Genomic DNA, 17,899 nt, shown 5'->3' on the forward strand with positions numbered 1-17,899 from the left:
TAATGATTTAATTATTTACTTGACTTAAGTAACATATTTTATATTAATTACACATGTTTTAAAACTAAAAAAATCCAAGAATGTGCGAATGAAATATACTACAATACTAATTTTTACGGAAGATTACGGGTTTGAATCTGAACAAGCACTACAGTTTTTTCATGCTTTATGTGTGCTTGAAATCGTCTCGCGCTCTAATTAAAGGAAAACATCGTTTGTTTTATGTGTTCTTATCAAATATACTTCAGACCATCGTCGCCCCACCTTCACGTTTAATATATATTTTTTACATCTTAATACCAGAACATTTCATAAGTTTTATATCCTAATATAGACCGTGACAATTAATTCAGTTCATTATCATCAAGCGTCGTTTAAATGTTTGAAAGATATATTTCTGGAATCAGTATGAATGTGTAAAAGTCACCGCGCCGCGCCGCCTCCGTGCGCTCCCTACCGGTTCGTAATGGATTCTAGCGGAGTTGTTACCGTATTAATGTTATTGTTTTGTTTACGCTCACATATCAACTTTATTGATATTATGAATTAGACTAAGCGTGTCACGACTTGTCATTTAAACAGTGTAAGTTAATACCGTCAATTTACTTGTTGTTTAAAATGTATAGGTATGTTTTATTTTTATGGATGACTAGAAAAAGTAAATATTACATTTTTGGTCTTTGTACACGCTGGTCTGAGTAGGTACCACCCACTGATTAGATATTTTACCGCTAAACAGCAATAGTTAGTATTGTTGTGTTCCGTTTTAAAGAGTGAGTGAGCCAGTGTAACTACCGATAGTTACAAAGGAGACATAATATTTTAGTTCCCAAGGTTGGTGGCGCATTAACGATGTGACGAATTATTAATTATTCTGACGGCGCCGATATCGATGGTGGGTGATGGTGACCTCTTACCATCAAGTGGCCCATTTGCCTGTTATAGTATAGTAGTATTAACAATATTGTTTTTGTCTCAATAATATATCTTATTTTTATAATTTGAGTACCATTTGCTATTGTCCAATGACCAATGCGATTTTCGTGAAAAATCAGTATTTTTTTATAATGTAGACTAGAAATTCTTTTTATGCGGAAAATGTATAAATGCTAGTGAAAATAATCTCGAGATTTCTACGTACATAGCCCAGTGCATCTTATTTATGGTTACTGCTCCGTTCCTATAGCTGGTAGCATAAAGTTTTATGGTCAAAAAATTTTCTTTCCCAATAAACGAGCTATCTGAAGTAAAAAATAAATTGCTTATTCTACCATTTACATATTGATATGAGTAATAAAATAAACAAACATTTTGAACTTTATTTATATTTCTTGCATTGTTGCTGCTTAACTGAATTAATTTTGATTCTTACATGCTTCCTATTAGACTAGGTTTCCCTGGTAAAGCAAGTCAACAACGAAATGTCCCACGTGTTCGCAACGATTCCACTGACTCAGTGTGGCTGTGTGTGCAGGGTGGACGACCTGTTCAAGTTCCTGACGCACTGGGTGCCCGAGCGGTACGGGCCGCTGCGCGACGTGGCGGCGCACGGCTACGAGCTCATCGACAGCGACACCGAGTGGGACGACGACGACGCCAAGCCCGGACAGAAGGTTCGCCATACTTTGGATACGACACCTGCACTGTTCCCTAACATTATTACTTTCCTCCCCGTTCAAGTAGTTAGGCTGCCGATCTTGGGTTTGAATCCTGAGACCGGTCAGTAAAAAGTTATTGGGCTAGGTTATTGAGGTTCCAAGTTGGCACGCCAGTGTTTTGGAAAACCCCGAAAAGGCGTTGCTCTCGCAACTGTGAAAGCTTCGTCTGGACGATTGATCCACCTCCCTCCCATCGCACGGTTAGCGATTTCAAATCTTGCGGAATATCATATCTCTTGCGCAGTCGTCTAGTTCCTAACAAAAATCGGTTAGTAGTCATTTTATAATTATTCAAGTGTCCGTTGGCAGTGATATTAATAATAATAATAAGTGGACCCATCGACTATGTAAATTTCCAGAAATAAAATGTGACGTATATAACCGATTACATAGCAAGATTTAAACCAGATCCAGCTAGTCAATTACGCAAAGTACTAGTGGTTGCACCTCGTGGTTGTGATTTCTGTTAAGATCTAATCAGTCTGAAGCGACGGTAATGACGTAAACAATTATTTGAAGTCAGTCATTATTTGAAATTGCTATTTATCCAAGCAACCGAAACACAAAGACTCGTCGCAAACAGTAATCAGCCTTGCATTCTGTTTAATAGGAATTTGAAGAGTAAACTAATATAAAGCGTGTTTTATGTCTGTAATTTATTTCAAATGAATATAAAAAATGAATTAATCATCTATAGAATAATGACAAACGAAACAGTTCATGCCCTTCTATAACGACTTGATTGTATTTAAATAGCTGACATAATTATAATAAACAATCTAGTTCTACGATCCCGAGATATGGACTTGTAGGTCTTTTGCATAACAAATTATTATTTTTATCTTTCCATCATCAGTCATTGCGATAACAGATTCTGTTTTAATTTATAATTATAGTCTGTAACGTTAGACGATACGTTTACATGATACTGTTGAATTATAGCATATCCTTATAAAGTTTATTTTTTAATAGTATTTAATAAATAGTTTATATTCATATCCATATGTATAGATACATAGATTATATATATAATATTTAAATATATGGATAGTAACATGAAGAAAAATAAATTTCGGCAACATCGAAAATATCAAAGTACATAAGTACTGTCTTCCTCTCATGTCACCTGTCAGACGCCACTGTTTTATATGATTTCTGATGCACGGGCATACTGTCGAATTTCTGATTCTGTTACTGTAATAGTTTGTATTGGATCACCCTTGGACCCGGCCTTGGAACTCTTGATCTACAGTTTTATGCGATTATAATTCTACTGCTGCTGCCGTATATAACAAAATAGTCTAACATAAAAAAAAAACATATAAACGTTATTTTTTAAATGTTAAAAACTGTCAATCTAAGTTTCAGTTTAATGCCACTTCTGTTTATCTGATTGTCACAGCAAAAGGACCAGATTTGACCTTATACTCCACTTTACGTAAAATAAACGAAGATATAAAAGTATTTTTGAAAAAAAAAGCTTTTAAGTATTGTAATTAATTAATATTAATATTGTTTACAGGAACGCTCCGGAAGCACTGGGGACGTCTCAGACATTACAAGAGAATCGTGGGAGGTGAGTACGATATATTTACTCAATATAAGGTCTATATAAAACTAAACTGTGCTTTATAACAACACTCGACTACGCGTCACCCTCACATATCACAATGCAGTACACATTGAACTATATTACTACGTCAGATAGGTTTACCTTATTTCATAAAACACATATAATTACGATAAATAATGTAATTTATTAATGAACTACTGTTATTTTTATGACTCGTCGAGAATTGTATATTTTTTTGCCTTAAAGTACTGCCGTGACAATTATGTTTCGTATTGTTTTTGAGTCTGTCTTCACGAACTTTGTATGAAATGTTGATTTTTAGTTCAAAATGTATTCATTAATAATTTATGTGATAAGTACAGTTACACACAACTGATAAAAAAAATTTACTAGTATCCGCAAAGTGATTCGGAAATGTATGGATTTGGTAAATATACTGAATTGTCTGTTCTTTGCCTATAAATAACATTATTCATAGAATTTAATAATGATAGATGTATTGAATGTGATTATTTTACTATACAAGTTTAAACGAATAAGTTATTTAAATATTATTCGATATTTAATATATCGTTTTGGAAATATTATTGTATCAAATTAATGATCCATTCCGTAAGCGGACTTATCTAACTTTTATATAAACAATGATCGTGGTGCATTCACCGTCAGTACTTTAAGGCTTAAAATATTTTACTATATATTAAAATAAGTATTTGATAATATAAAGGTAATAACACATTATAAGAATTTAACAGATATTCAAATAAAAAAAAAAAACAGTTAATCGTAATTATTTTCGCTTCTTTTGTACTTTAACGTCAGCTATCAGACCGTAATAAGTTAATAAAATATAAGATAACGATGTTATCTAATTCGAAAGCAATAGTATTATATGAGAGCGTCGTAAATTATACGTAATCGAACATTTGAACGATAAGACATCTATCTGAAGACACACATGAATCAGAATACATTCGTAACAATGGGTCAAGTTTTATTGGGTAAACATTGATATCGGTTAGAATACTTTCAACCTTACAGTAATTATATCGATTACAATATATTAACTCTAATGAAGCCTATATTTGTTTTCAGTTTTAGTCTTAATATAGAATCACGTGTTGTCGTGATATACGACGATTTTGAAAGAAATTTTACATATATTGTATTGCAAATTAATGGCGCAGTATCTTTCGAATGAAATAAATAAAGCTTAATCTTCTTTTATAATAAATACTAATAAAAATGTTCAACATTGTTCTATGTTTACATGTTCACGTGTAGATTACAATGTCTGAACTGTGATCCTTTTTTGAATTGTGATAAGATTTGACCCTTCAATAAATATAACATTATACATATATAAACTGTTAATTGTTACGCGGTTATGCATAGCTGCTGAAGGCGCCGTATGTGAAAATATATTCTATAATGAAGAGTCAGGCCGAAGCTCTGGGCGACTCTCTCGGCGAGGAGCCCCAGCCTGAGGTACCCACCTGACCACACCGATGCAAAAATGTTTTTTCATAGCTACATTAGCATTACTTGTAAAAGTATCACTTTACCTGTCTTGAGCCACGAGAAGAGCTGGCAATGAGTTTCGCTAATGTTTTAACTAGACACAGAAATCTGAATGTTTAGAATAAGCACAAATGCATGTACCGCTCGGTTGTTCAGGGACAGATATACTGACGTGACTTTGGCTTTCTTAAGTTGTAAATCTGTTCATTAATGGTATAGTAAATAAAATAATATTTATATGTTATCGATGTGAAATCGTATAACGAATTTTATCAATTTCATCAACAATATCAATTTAAAATGCGTGTGTGTGATCTTGCACATAGTACATGTTTACGTTCTTAAACGAATACCGCCCACAAATTGCGTCAGTTGTTTTGGTGACTAATAATTTTTAAAAATAGATTATTAAATAAATAAAAAAGTAAATAATGTAAAAAAAAACACAATGACTGAATATATCATAATTTTAAAAATGGAATATTTTCACTTGTATATTTATTGCATTTTAATTACAGTGCATTAAAAACAAATTATATAACACTTACCTTTCCTTATTTGATAAAAATACTGGAAAATTATTTAATTTTTCCATTTTTTAAATTAGAATATCATTAATCAATGCAATGTCTCAATGCCAACGCTAATTAATTTTATTCTTAATGAAGTTTAAAGGTCAGATTTAAGTCCATCATACATAGTTTGTCAATAAACGAATGATTAAATTGAATAAACACTAATTTATTGTCGATAAGTTCTATTTACGAAACATATATATCAGTTCAGTGATAACTAAAAAAGATAAATAGAGTATTTTGTAAATTAAAGATGTACTTGTTCATTTAACATACACGCACAAACAGGTTAAGTTAAATAAGAGCTTGTTAAAATATAATTTTAAACTAAAATGCCAAGTCACGTTAAGTATATCAGAAAATTTCCAAGTAGCGCGAACTATGCACATTTAGTGATTCGTGTTTATTGCACAACCCCTAGGAAACTGAATGACTTAGCTATTTCTATGTTAGTTTAAGTTATGAATGTTTCGTCGTTTTTTGTTGAATCATTTTCTTTTCCTGTTACCTTTATCTCTCTCGTATTATAGTTTTATTTTACCTTATGCGGCGTATCGTTGTCTAATTTTATTATAAATATTACTATTTTAATAAATATACATGCCTTGAATTAATTCAGGAAAATTTTTAATTCGTTAATAATTCGAATGAATATTAATTAATATACATTACCTTGATATATTCTAATTTTTATATTTAGAATGACAATCTATATTATTTTAAAATACTGTCTATATTATTATAAAAAGTTATTTACAAATCATATATGTTTCTTTTTTAAATGTTTTCAAACACAACAACAATAATCAGGAAATCGTAAATAAGCTCGCGTACGAGACTATATAAGTAAAATTTATATGTAACATATTTCCTTAGAGGTAACATGTTGAATACATACATTTCAATGTATTAATAATAATGTATATTACATTATTGACGTGGAGAAAACATTTTGATAATCTACAGAACGGCGAATAGCGCTGTGTCTGCCACTTAAAATTTTAATGATAGAAAAAGATACAGTGAAAAATAACAACGCGTTCACAATGGTAGGGAACCGCGAACAATGGAAGTCATGTAATACAGGCCGCGTGTAATCATCTCTTGTTAGGTGCCAGCCCGCTGCTATTATACAATGACATTGTGCTGCGACTCTAATGGCGTTCGCTTTAATCCTTATCTGGAGTACCAGAGCTGAAACGCGCCGAACGTGTTTACCATTAAACGTCAAATTATTTTCTTCGATAGTTATTTTACGCAAATATTGTACAAGTGATAAAGTATGTTAAAATTTCACATTTCTGTATTGTTATATTTCTTAATACTAGAATTAAACGTACAACGTTTTTGATGTCTACAGTTTAATTTTCAGAGTACAAGTCAAAATTAGTATAACTAACGAGTCTTGATCTGGCTTCTTAGGTAACGAACTCGTGACCTAATTTAACGATTCGTCAATCGGAAGTCGACACTATTCTCCCGAACTTCGATTTTCTAATGTCAGTTTTACATGACATTGCTTTAAAATTACTTTCAAAACGACAGCAAACTTTCGAACATAAATATTATAACGTAGCTTTCCACACTTACTAATCGAAATGGAAATATTTAAAGTTTTATGATGTTGTTTACGAGGCCTACGTGACATGAAACTGTCTCGTTGGTATAATGGCTAGCTTTTGAAATTTCAGATCCGGTGGTCTCGGGCTCAAATCCCGAGTCGGGTCAATAAAAGGTTATTGATTTTCTCCTTCAAGCATTCTCAGTAACTGAACAGACCTCCCTACGAGAACTAAATTGATTTGTATTCTCTGATCTGAACTTTAATCCATCAATGTGACTAAGTCATAAACCGAAATGCTCGCCAGCTGCCAACTCACCATTGATTGGGTAAATTTTAATTAGCATGTGCAAAACGGATGTGCCATATGTACTTGTTGCGTTGCTCGTAAACAGGAAGACTTAAAAAGTATCAAGGAAAACGTTTTGTTACTCTACAAAAAACAATTTCGTTCCAATGAAGCCCTACGCTCTCGTACAGTAACATTTTGCATTTTGTTGTGCGTCACGCCTTAACGTATGTCATGCGGGTCGACCTTCTTTATTTCGTAACGAATTATGTCGGCGACATAGCACAGACATTGGTTACAGATATTGTTGTTTGTCCCATTAACGCAGGACATAAACTATTCACGCTGAGTTTCCTTCGAATTCATTCAGCTGTTATCACGTTGTGCGTGAACAAATAGACAAGCAGATAGTAAAACCCAAGTGTGTTATTCCGGTGGCAGTTTTTTTCATAGTTTTTCTTTAAATATATCTATGAATTAATATTAAAAACTTCTTCAAAAATACTATTAAACATATCTGTTATTTGGTGTCAAATTTTACTTCTGTCAAAATTAGTTGGTGTAATAATAATATATATTCATTATTAATTTAAAGTACAATACAATTAATTACAAAAACGCAGTGGTTTAATACTCTTTGTTTATTAAAATTTATTAAAAATGAAGCATAGTACAGTAGCGGGTTTAGTTTCGGTAATATAATATATTTTTTTATAGATATAGTAAATATTTCTTGTGTTAATAAACATCACATCTGCCTTTATGCCAACGTAATAATAATAATAGATGAAGTTAATATTTTAACGTAATATAATTAATCGTAGATTGTATTATTTATAAGGGTATTTATTTTTTTTCAAAATAACAATAACTACTAATCCGATAGTAATCAAAGTTACACATTAGGGCTTAGTATAATTTTATATAGTTATAGGATATATGCGGGTATATATTTGATATGGCTATATGTTGTATATATCGACATATAACTTACTATGTAAATGTAGTGGAAGTGAAAATGTTTTGTTTGTTTGTTTGGACACTTTCTGAACGATCTATGCGAACGCTTTAACGAAAACTTTCTATTCCATATCTTTAACAGATAACTATAAATATATATTATGAATTTTTATGTTTCAAAAATGAGATGATGTAAACGATAAAACTTACCGAATCAGCACATTTATCGCACCGTTTTGAATTATAAGCATTACAGTATATTAGAAGAAACGTGTATGGCGTCCGTTTAGATGTATTTATCAGTGAGGGAGATTAGAAATAGATAGTCTCCGATACCGTTTTTGTATGTATTGATTAATTTTATTATTTAAATAATTTTCAACGGGGCATATCGTAATTTTACCTGTTCGAAGACAGGTAGCTTGTATTATATAAATGTAATCGATCATAGTTAGAATTTTAATGGAAAAATCTATTTCGATAAAATTTTAAAACATTACACTACTAATGGCTCATTAGTTTAATTGTTGATAATATGAATAATCAACGTGTTGTTATACGCAATTCTTTACATTAATAAGCAAAATATTGATTATATTTTTATTCAAATATTTAGAATATTTTTTAGTAATTCTTTTTTTTTAATTTTAGAATTACTACTATAACTTAGGTTAATAAGTTCGGATTTATGTCTGAATCTTGTCAGACCGAAAGAACCAATAAACGGGTTCAGACGAAACTTAGTATATAGGATATTTCTTTCTTTGTTTGTTTTTTTTTCTATATATATAAATAAATAACACTTACCTAGCAAAATAATAAATAAATATCGTTGTCAAAACCAGTGATTTTTGACTGACGTGACTTCTAGTCAAAGATCAAGGATGTTTAGGTGGCAGTTTATTCTAAGTTTTAAGATTTATTTTAATTAAAATTTACCACTTTTCTTAAACTTAAATACTACTATTTCTTCATTGGGCGATAGAAAATTTCGCATTCGAATATAATCGATTCTGACCAATATATTACGTACGTTTTTTCTGGAATTATTCAAATGCGAATACAATTATTAATAAATTATTAATTTTTTATATATATTTTCTTTAAAAGTCGCGGCATCATAGTTATTTGCGTAGGGCGCCGGCATCGCTCGGGCCCGCGTTGAATATGTCGTTTCCGCTTGATAATCACGTAGAAGCTGAATATCCGATTTTCTATTGTCAATTTATCGAGACCAATATGAACGCTTGTATTGTAAAGAAATCAAACGGTATTGCAGAATATAAACTTGCAATATTTTTCTATGATAATTTTTTTATAACATATTGATCAAATATTATAGATATATTTTGTTCAGTAACATTAATTGATTTAGGGAATTTAGTTGATACGATATCAAGATCTCCGAATACAAGATAATTAAATAATTATATTTGTTAAAAATAGCCCGATCTATTATCTAGTAGACACACAGTAAACATAGAGCGAAGGCTAGTATCTCTTACTATCGAAACATCAGAGCGGTGAATCAATAAATCTTTTGTCATTTATCAAAAGATTGTAAATTAATCTATTACGTATCACGACACGATCGCCCACGTGAAACGTTTTATCGATCATTTAAATATTCGATAAAGTAAACATAAAATATTTTCAATGTACATCGCCCTTTTAAAGACCTTAAGAACCGATTATATATAAATCAATTTGATATAGAGACGCAGCCTTGTCCTTCTTTCTGGGATAATTCCGCTGTTTGTTTTCTATTTACGGAATTTTTATTTATGTTAATGCAATCAGTATAAATATCATTTATGTATCATTCGAATAGTTTTAATTTATAACTTATAATCTATTTGCTCCACTAAAAATACCTAAAAACACTGTAAATATAATAATATGAAAATTAAAAGTAGGCCTTTATAGGGCTATTAATAACAATACTATACCTATATATATATATATATAATAAAGACGTGAATCTTAAACGATGATTCAAGTTCAAACCCGGAGCAAGCACCATTGAACTCGTGTTCTTAATTTGTATTTATAATTCATCTCGTACTCGGCGATGTAAATAATCATCGTACTGAAACCTGTAAGTGTTGGATGAGAATCCGCCACGTTTATGTACCAACCCATTGAAGCATTGTGGTTTTTGCCTAGCAGTGAGGCGTTAGCACTTACTTTATTATTTACTTACTTACCGTTACTTTTATTGAACTAAACCTTAAACAACTCGTCGACGTGTTTTCGTTGCGTTTGGTCCTTTGTGATAACAACTGAAGTCTTCCTACCTAAACCTAACCTAAACAACTTTCCTCGAAAGAATATTACTTGGATTTATGCAAGCTTTGAAAATACTAGATACTGATCACTTATTCGTATTCTAAATAACTACTTAGTATTGTTGTTTTGAAGAATGAGTATGCCAGTGCAAAAACAATCACAATTGATGTAACTTCTTATTATCAAAGCTAGCATGCAAGATGACATAAAAAAATATATATAATATATATATGGGTCTATGCAGTCTGTCTGCCTGTCGACCTAACAACTATAAATAAAAAATAACGCAATAAAATCGAGTTAGTTAATCATGATATTACAAACACTTACGTTTTATTTAAGTTTTTTTGTAATGTAATGTTTAAAAGTATTTGCTCTCGCAATCCACTCAATGCATGGATGCAATGCAGTTACGTTTTCATTCCTTTTAACTCATAGGTTAATTAATCATATCGCGTTTCTCCGACTAAATGATTACAATGTTTTTTTTTACATCTGGAATTATCAGGTTGTTGTTTATCTACTTCAAGTAGTACAATTATCACCGGTAACTATACGAACGTAATATGTATTTTTATAAAATAATTTTTTTATGTTTAACTTTTTCAAAAATGTCCTGATTTATGCTCTATCAAAAAGGTTTTTGTGTGGATCAATTGCTCAAGTAAACGAATGTTGTAATTAAATAATACAATACGAGTCGTAAAATATAAAAAAGGACTTGTTTTAAAAAGTTATGTCAGTTTTTAGTCTGTTGTTATTATTTTTGTATTTCCTAAAAAATACCATATTCAAATATTACATGTTATTCATCTTAAACAACATGTTCCAGTAAACATTTGTTTGAAACCAGCTTTCATGTTTGCGAAACATTAATGATCATTACTTGTCTGTCGTAGGGAGACTAGTATAGGACATTTAGTATTATATCCTTACGCAAGCTATTTACATTTGAGCTTAGAAACATACTAAACCCGATTCTATCAATCTACCTGCAGTCAGGTATTGGCAAACAAGCTACTACCAAAAAGATGCTCATTATATTCGTTTAATAGTAACAACAAAGCAACTGAACTGCGGAAATAAAATCATTCCATAATTTAAGACGCTTTTATAATTTTATGCAAGTTACTGTGACCGTCAACAATAACGCACTTAACTGAGCAAACTGGTTTGCATAAATAAGTGCAAAATGCTGTTCGTGTTGCCGGGCAAAAAATTAATTACATCATATTTTTGTCAATTCCCTAGCTTATCATATTAATAAGAAAACATTATATAACATTTATTTGCGCTCTTTATCTTGTTCTTAGTCATCAGTAGGCCGCTTGAAGATTAACTTTAGCTCGTTGAGTCTTCGATCAACATTACAGGTCCTTCTAAATCTTAACGAGTGCGTCTCGCATAAAAATTGTGGAAGTTTTTGTCTTCGGGCTGACTAAATCTAAAAATACTAAAATATTAAGTTCATAGACTCTATTTTTTAATTCGCAGGAATATTTTACGTAAAATCTATTAATTATTTTCATTAAGCTGTATTTGTAATTTATTCTCTAATTTGGAAAAGTACATTTAACAGTATCTTCTGATTTTAGAGTTAGTTAGAGTTCTTTTTTTCTGCTAATAAAAGATGAAAGTGATTTGCACCCGCGTACTACTGTACTTTAATTTAAACAAACGCATTCTATTGGTTTATTGTTTAACTCAATTACTTATAGTAAATTTTTGAAGTACATAGAGCAAAATATACGTTTTGCATAGCGATAATGCAACTGACTTATAGCAAGTGGGGCGCTCCGTATGAATGGGAGAGTGGCCGCGCAGCCAAGCACGTCCGGACCGATACGTGAGCCGACGTCACCTTCGCTCGCGTGGGTCAGCTGCTACAATGCATTAACATTCCCAATGCCGAGCGCCACTCGTCTGAACATATTTACGTTTTATTTCGATATCAAGTCTCATGAGATACTTTTTACATAAACTCTACCTATTTATAAAAAAAAAAAAAAACGAATATAATTGTCGAATATCGAACACAGTCGAATTAAACAACGTAGCAGATTGAAATTGTAAGTTAATTTTTGGATTCCTTTGCATTCATACAATCAATTTCGCACATCGTCTAAAATTAAAACGACTACGAAGTGCGTTAGACTACGCATACATACACTTTTTTGTCAACATTGCGGCAGGGTCGGACTGGTGTAACCGCGCTCCTTTCTTTAGTCTCTAGCTAGTTCCCCAGTAGCACGACTCCGTCGTGGTCGTCCGTCGATCGCACAGCACATTAAAATAATTCGTTAATTACATCGCCGCGCGACTACTCATCGAGCAATTGCAACGCCGAACAATTTCCGGCGTTATTGTACATTACTGATCAAACCGGTGCAACGCAACACCGAATATAAACGGCTGTTGTTTATAAGCAAACGCGCGGAGTGAAGTTCTCAATACAAAACAGTTTTGAAACCACGTAATCATCGTAGGCGATTCTAAATACGGAGCTGGCAAATGTGCGCGCTGTTGATGTGTTCACGTGTTCTGTTGCAATTTGTGCCGTAGCACGTTGATCTTTGATGTGGATAAACTATAAACTTTTTATACACAAATGCAAACTATGAAATGGATAGAAATGGTGCGGCTCGGTTCTACGTCACCGGAAAGGTCTTCAGCTTTCGACAGCGATAAGGTGAGACTGCATTCGATTTACCGTTAGCTATCGAGAAGTAGGCTCACGGCGAAAACTGACGATGTTTTATTGAACATCGATATTTAGTGAACATTGAACTAAGAGCCAAGATTTTCGATAACAATAACGTGGATATTGTACGTCAGCGTATCACTCCATAAGCCATTTTTTTATTATAAATTAGCTTCCACGCACAACAACATGTGTACATATGATACAGAGTTCTTTAAGATTGGTTATAATTCGTTAGTTCAATCGTTTTATTATATTCGGTGTGAATACTATATGTTACTAATAAAAATATACTTGCAAATTTTTATATTTTATTATGATAGAAAACGAAATATTGATATTCATATAAATAAAGTATAAGTTTACAAATAAACAGTTCCGACAAGAAATGATTTAAAGACATTAATTATTATTATAGGTATTTGTAACTTTTTTTATTATAAATAAATGTTAATTTATGTAAAACTTTTTAATGATGACAACACAATTAATATTTATAATTATATTATTGAGTATCATGCTAAAATTCTTTATTCGAAAATTTAGAAAACTTTTAATATATTCAAAACAAGAATACGTTCGTTAGTTTGGTAAGACTGTATATCTCGAGTAAGAATTTTGAAATATATTTGCATTCATACCCAAAATAGAATAGAATATAATTAAATAAATGTATGACAATTAGACGTTTGTTTTTATCGACTAAATTATGAACTCTTCAAGATATGAACTTTTTTATTATTTCATGTCATTTTTTATCTGTAAATTATTAGTCATCATCTTGGGAGCGTTTTTTGGTTCTTACATTACATTTCCAAATCGCAAACGTCCTTGATTTTTTATATTTAATTTTGTTATTTAACATATTAACATTCTTATTATTTAATACTTAGGAGTATGTAACGTTTCCATATTATGACAATATTTAATTAAATATTATTATATACCTACACAGTATAAAATTAATTATTGTATTAAATTATGACCACGTGAATCTCAACGCGGCTATATTTTAGCGTATGTGAGTTAGGATATATACTAGTCATAATGTTTCTGTCCGTACGTAGATATCAATTTTAACATACAATTTCAAAGTGCATCGTTTGATGATAAAAAAAACTTGTTGGAATCAGTATCCTGTTTAATTTATAAAGCTGAAGAGTTTGTTGGTTGGACACGCTAATCTCAGGAACTCCAAGTCCGATTTGAAGAATTCTTCTTGCGTTAGATAAAGAATAATCCGTTTATTGGATAAGGCTATATAATATAATGCTATGACATTAAGTAGTGGAGCAGTTACTATAAACATCGACGAATACGGCAAAGTTTATGAAATAGGCAATTAAAAACCACAGGGCCTATTTTGTATTTATTGAAATTCGGTAGTTTTAAAAACAGACGGATATACCAGCAATTATGATATTGTATATTTTAAGCACATTTCAATTTAAATACACTTCGTTTTAAGCTCATAAGGTTGTCTGGAATGGATATAACCGCTTCATTGTCCATATTTGATATTTTAATGTTGTGGATATTACATTAGATATATTTTATTATTATTAAACAACTCTAGAACTTTATAGCACAATTAAAAAGTTTAATTATATATTACAGTTGATTTGAACAATGTATTGTACACTATAAAGTAACCGTAAATCAACGATGCAGTAGGTATTCAACGTTCCAATCGTCATTTAATAGTTTCAAGGTTTATTTTAACTTGCTTTAAAAAATGTGAACAAGTGAAATGTTAAAACGAATAAGACTTATTTTTATGTAATTACGTGTACTCGCACTTAGTGCTCTATCTTGCTGCCTATACTAATATCATGAATGCGAAATTAACTCTGTCTGTCTGTTGTTCTTTTGAAGCAAGCTTAAAATCCAAGGAATGACATAGGCTAGTTTTTATACCGAAAACCAGACGACCAACTCCTAAAACGCGACCGAAGCCACGGACGACAACTAGTATTATATAATTATCAAAACTATCACTACTCGTCGTTGCCGGAAATTAGTTTCTCTTAGTAATATAATGGCTTGTAAATCTATCGACACAAATAGGATGTCTAAAATTAGGATGTTCGTCGCCTAAAGATATCTGTATAAGTGTTTCGGTTTAGATTCCATTTGAACATAATTTTCCTTTCTTAAAATGTCTTATACTGGTCAGTAAAATAGGGTGATTAATTTGGAATAATAATAACAACGAGGGTTTAATATGTTTAAGTAAGAGCTTGCCTAAGTTGGAGCTGTCTCTTCCATCGTGTTGATAGAGAAAAGAGAGACTCGATGTTCAAGTGAGATAGAAATATAATTGTCAGTTGGAATGAGTAGAAAGTGTTACGAGACTAGCCCTAGTCTCCATACGGTGCTACGTCATAGGATATTATAATTAATTATATCATTAATAATATCATATATTATAAATATATACAATTATTATTGTAATTAATTGATCAATGATTTGTATAACTTTAGTTAATATTATTTTATGGGATAACATTTAATACTGGCATGTAGCACTATTTCTTATTTTAAAAATGATTGAGCTGTCATAAGGAAAAACAATTGATTGATTGTGAGGGATTGTAAAAGATATATAGAGGGATTGGAGCATCATTGTAAAAAACATAATTTGATTGCCATCCCGAACTACTGAAATTACAAAAGCGATCTCAGTAAGACTTTGTGCAGGTCGCATTTAACTGCTACATATCAATTCTTTATTAAACCTCTCTTAGTCTATGGGCAGAATGAACACTTGATACCTAGAGGACCATTTTGTAATATTCCTATACTTAAATTAAGAAAAACTTTTCGATTATTCGAGGTAGATTATACAGCCATTTAGGTTTCTAAAATTTATTCGACATTTCAGGTGAATTTCTAGATGTATTTAATTTCAATAAATACCTACAAAATATATTTATTGAATTTTTATAGTCCGAGTAATCCTAACATAATCCAGTTGATTGTTTTGGATATCTCTAAATCATAAATGCATTATGATAAAGGTACGCTAAGATAAAACGAACATATTTTTTAATCAAAGAGTATTTACTAGTTTCAGTTAGAGCTATAAAGCCCGACGTTTTGACTAACGAAAATTTATAAAAAAATATTAAAAGTATCAAATAATAAAAAAGATGTTCGTCTTATCATAATATTATTAGTTCATCAGTTTTTAATTTTTTTTTTAATAATATAATTTGGTTAAATTCAAAATGATGCGTAAAATTGTGCGTAAAGTTATTAAACACATGAGAGGGGTAGATAAAATAGCGCAAAATATAACGGCGAAAAGAGGTTCTATACAATCGATGTGTCGAAGAGGAACTGTGCATTGTATTTGTGAGGTAAGCCTATATTATGTATGAAGAACCTTAAATTCAACGATGTAAATATATAATATATTTAGGTAATATACCTATAATATTACATTAAAACCGTAATTATATTCATTAAACTACGTAAATTAATCTTGAATACTAAAATAAATGGAATGTGAATTTTAAGTTTTTATATCTACAGGATATGTTAAAATTAACTTTCATAAGTGAGTTGACTTGAATTTTTTTATACATACTTCAAAAAAGTTGTTACGTGAATATTGCATTTATTTAACATATATTTTAGCGAGGCTGCGTATCCAAATGTGGGCATGCGATTAGTTGGTTTAACCCTTTTTTATATTTAAAATTACTGTTTTTCTGTTATCCTGTACACTAGCTATTGTATAATAGAGGAAGTAGTGCTCAAGCGCACGTGAGTCACTCTGTTTGGAGTGAATGTTGAATGTGAACTGTAGTGATTTAGAATGCATTTCATTAGCGTCATTGCTCGTCCATTTACTTGTTATGTTATTATGTTCATTAATCAAATTATTTCAATCGCATTATACACGATCATTATTTTATTGAAGTGAAATCAATCATTTTCGTATGATAAGTTATGGTGCGCATGTAGGAAATATATATGTACGTGCAAATTAAAACGAAGCTTACGCTGAATGTTTCATAACTGTTCATAATACTTCAAACAAATTAACCAGTTTCGTAGATATTAAACACATACCAGTTTTATATACAAAAGCTAGTTGTAATTGTTCTTTGTTAATAATTAAATATATCGTCGCTATATAGTTTCCATTTTACTTCACCTGGGAACGTTGACGTACGTCAACGATCGTTATACATATGTATGTGAAACTGGTTCATTTTGGGAAAGTGCACTTGTCTACCGGTTCAAGACGACATACTTTATTTTAATTAATAATTTACAGTATATAAGTGTAAGTCGAGTCGAGCTTCAGCTTGAAAAGGAAGCACAACCACAATGCAGATCATATTTTTTTAATTTTTCACGTGTCCTTTCATGATTTTTCATAAATATATTACAATATATAAAGTGAAATGTGTCGCGTTGTAGGTGTTGTCGATGAGCGATGAATTGCGACGCGCTCTGTACTCGTCGGGCGCGTCGGTCGACATGGAGTTCTCGCCACCCGACCTCATCGGAACCTCGGAGATATTCACTATGGAGCATAGGTGAGAGTTAAAAACACGAATATTAACATTTTATTACAATTATTATGTGAAACTTGACTTTTTTCTTCGGTTTTACTCAGGTCTGAGGTAGGTACTTCTTTCTGAACCTGTGCTAGATTTTTATTTTCGATCAATACCTAAGGCAATAAGGCTCAATGTAAGGCTTTCATTGAATATATAAATTTGACATATGCACGTCATGATACGTCACTTTTCCTT

At 31.1% G+C, this 17,899-nt stretch overlaps 1 protein-coding gene across 6 annotated transcripts in view; it reads left to right on the top strand.

Moving 5' to 3' along the window:
* Positions 1-17,899, top strand: part of LOC113392233 (TLD domain-containing protein 2) — an 85,510-nt gene that overhangs the window by 62,424 nt on the left and 5,187 nt on the right. For 4 of the 6 annotated variants that reach the window (XM_064220988.1, XM_064220987.1, XM_064220986.1 and 1 more), the window contains 3 exons: positions 1,475-1,613; positions 3,181-3,234; positions 17,562-17,680. In XM_064220988.1, the coding sequence (XP_064077058.1) occupies positions 1,475-1,613; positions 3,181-3,234; positions 17,562-17,680 (312 nt within the window). Of the gene's footprint in view, positions 1-1,474; positions 1,614-3,180; positions 3,235-4,626; positions 4,720-12,637; positions 13,116-17,561; positions 17,681-17,899 lie in introns of those variants that run through there. The other 2 variants (XM_064220983.1, XM_064220984.1) reach the window with 2 other exon arrangements.

Source organism: Vanessa tameamea, chromosome 5 (assembly GCF_037043105.1).
Source record: "Vanessa tameamea isolate UH-Manoa-2023 chromosome 5, ilVanTame1 primary haplotype, whole genome shotgun sequence".
In the NCBI taxonomy this organism is placed as follows: Eukaryota; Metazoa; Arthropoda; class Insecta; order Lepidoptera; family Nymphalidae; genus Vanessa; species Vanessa tameamea.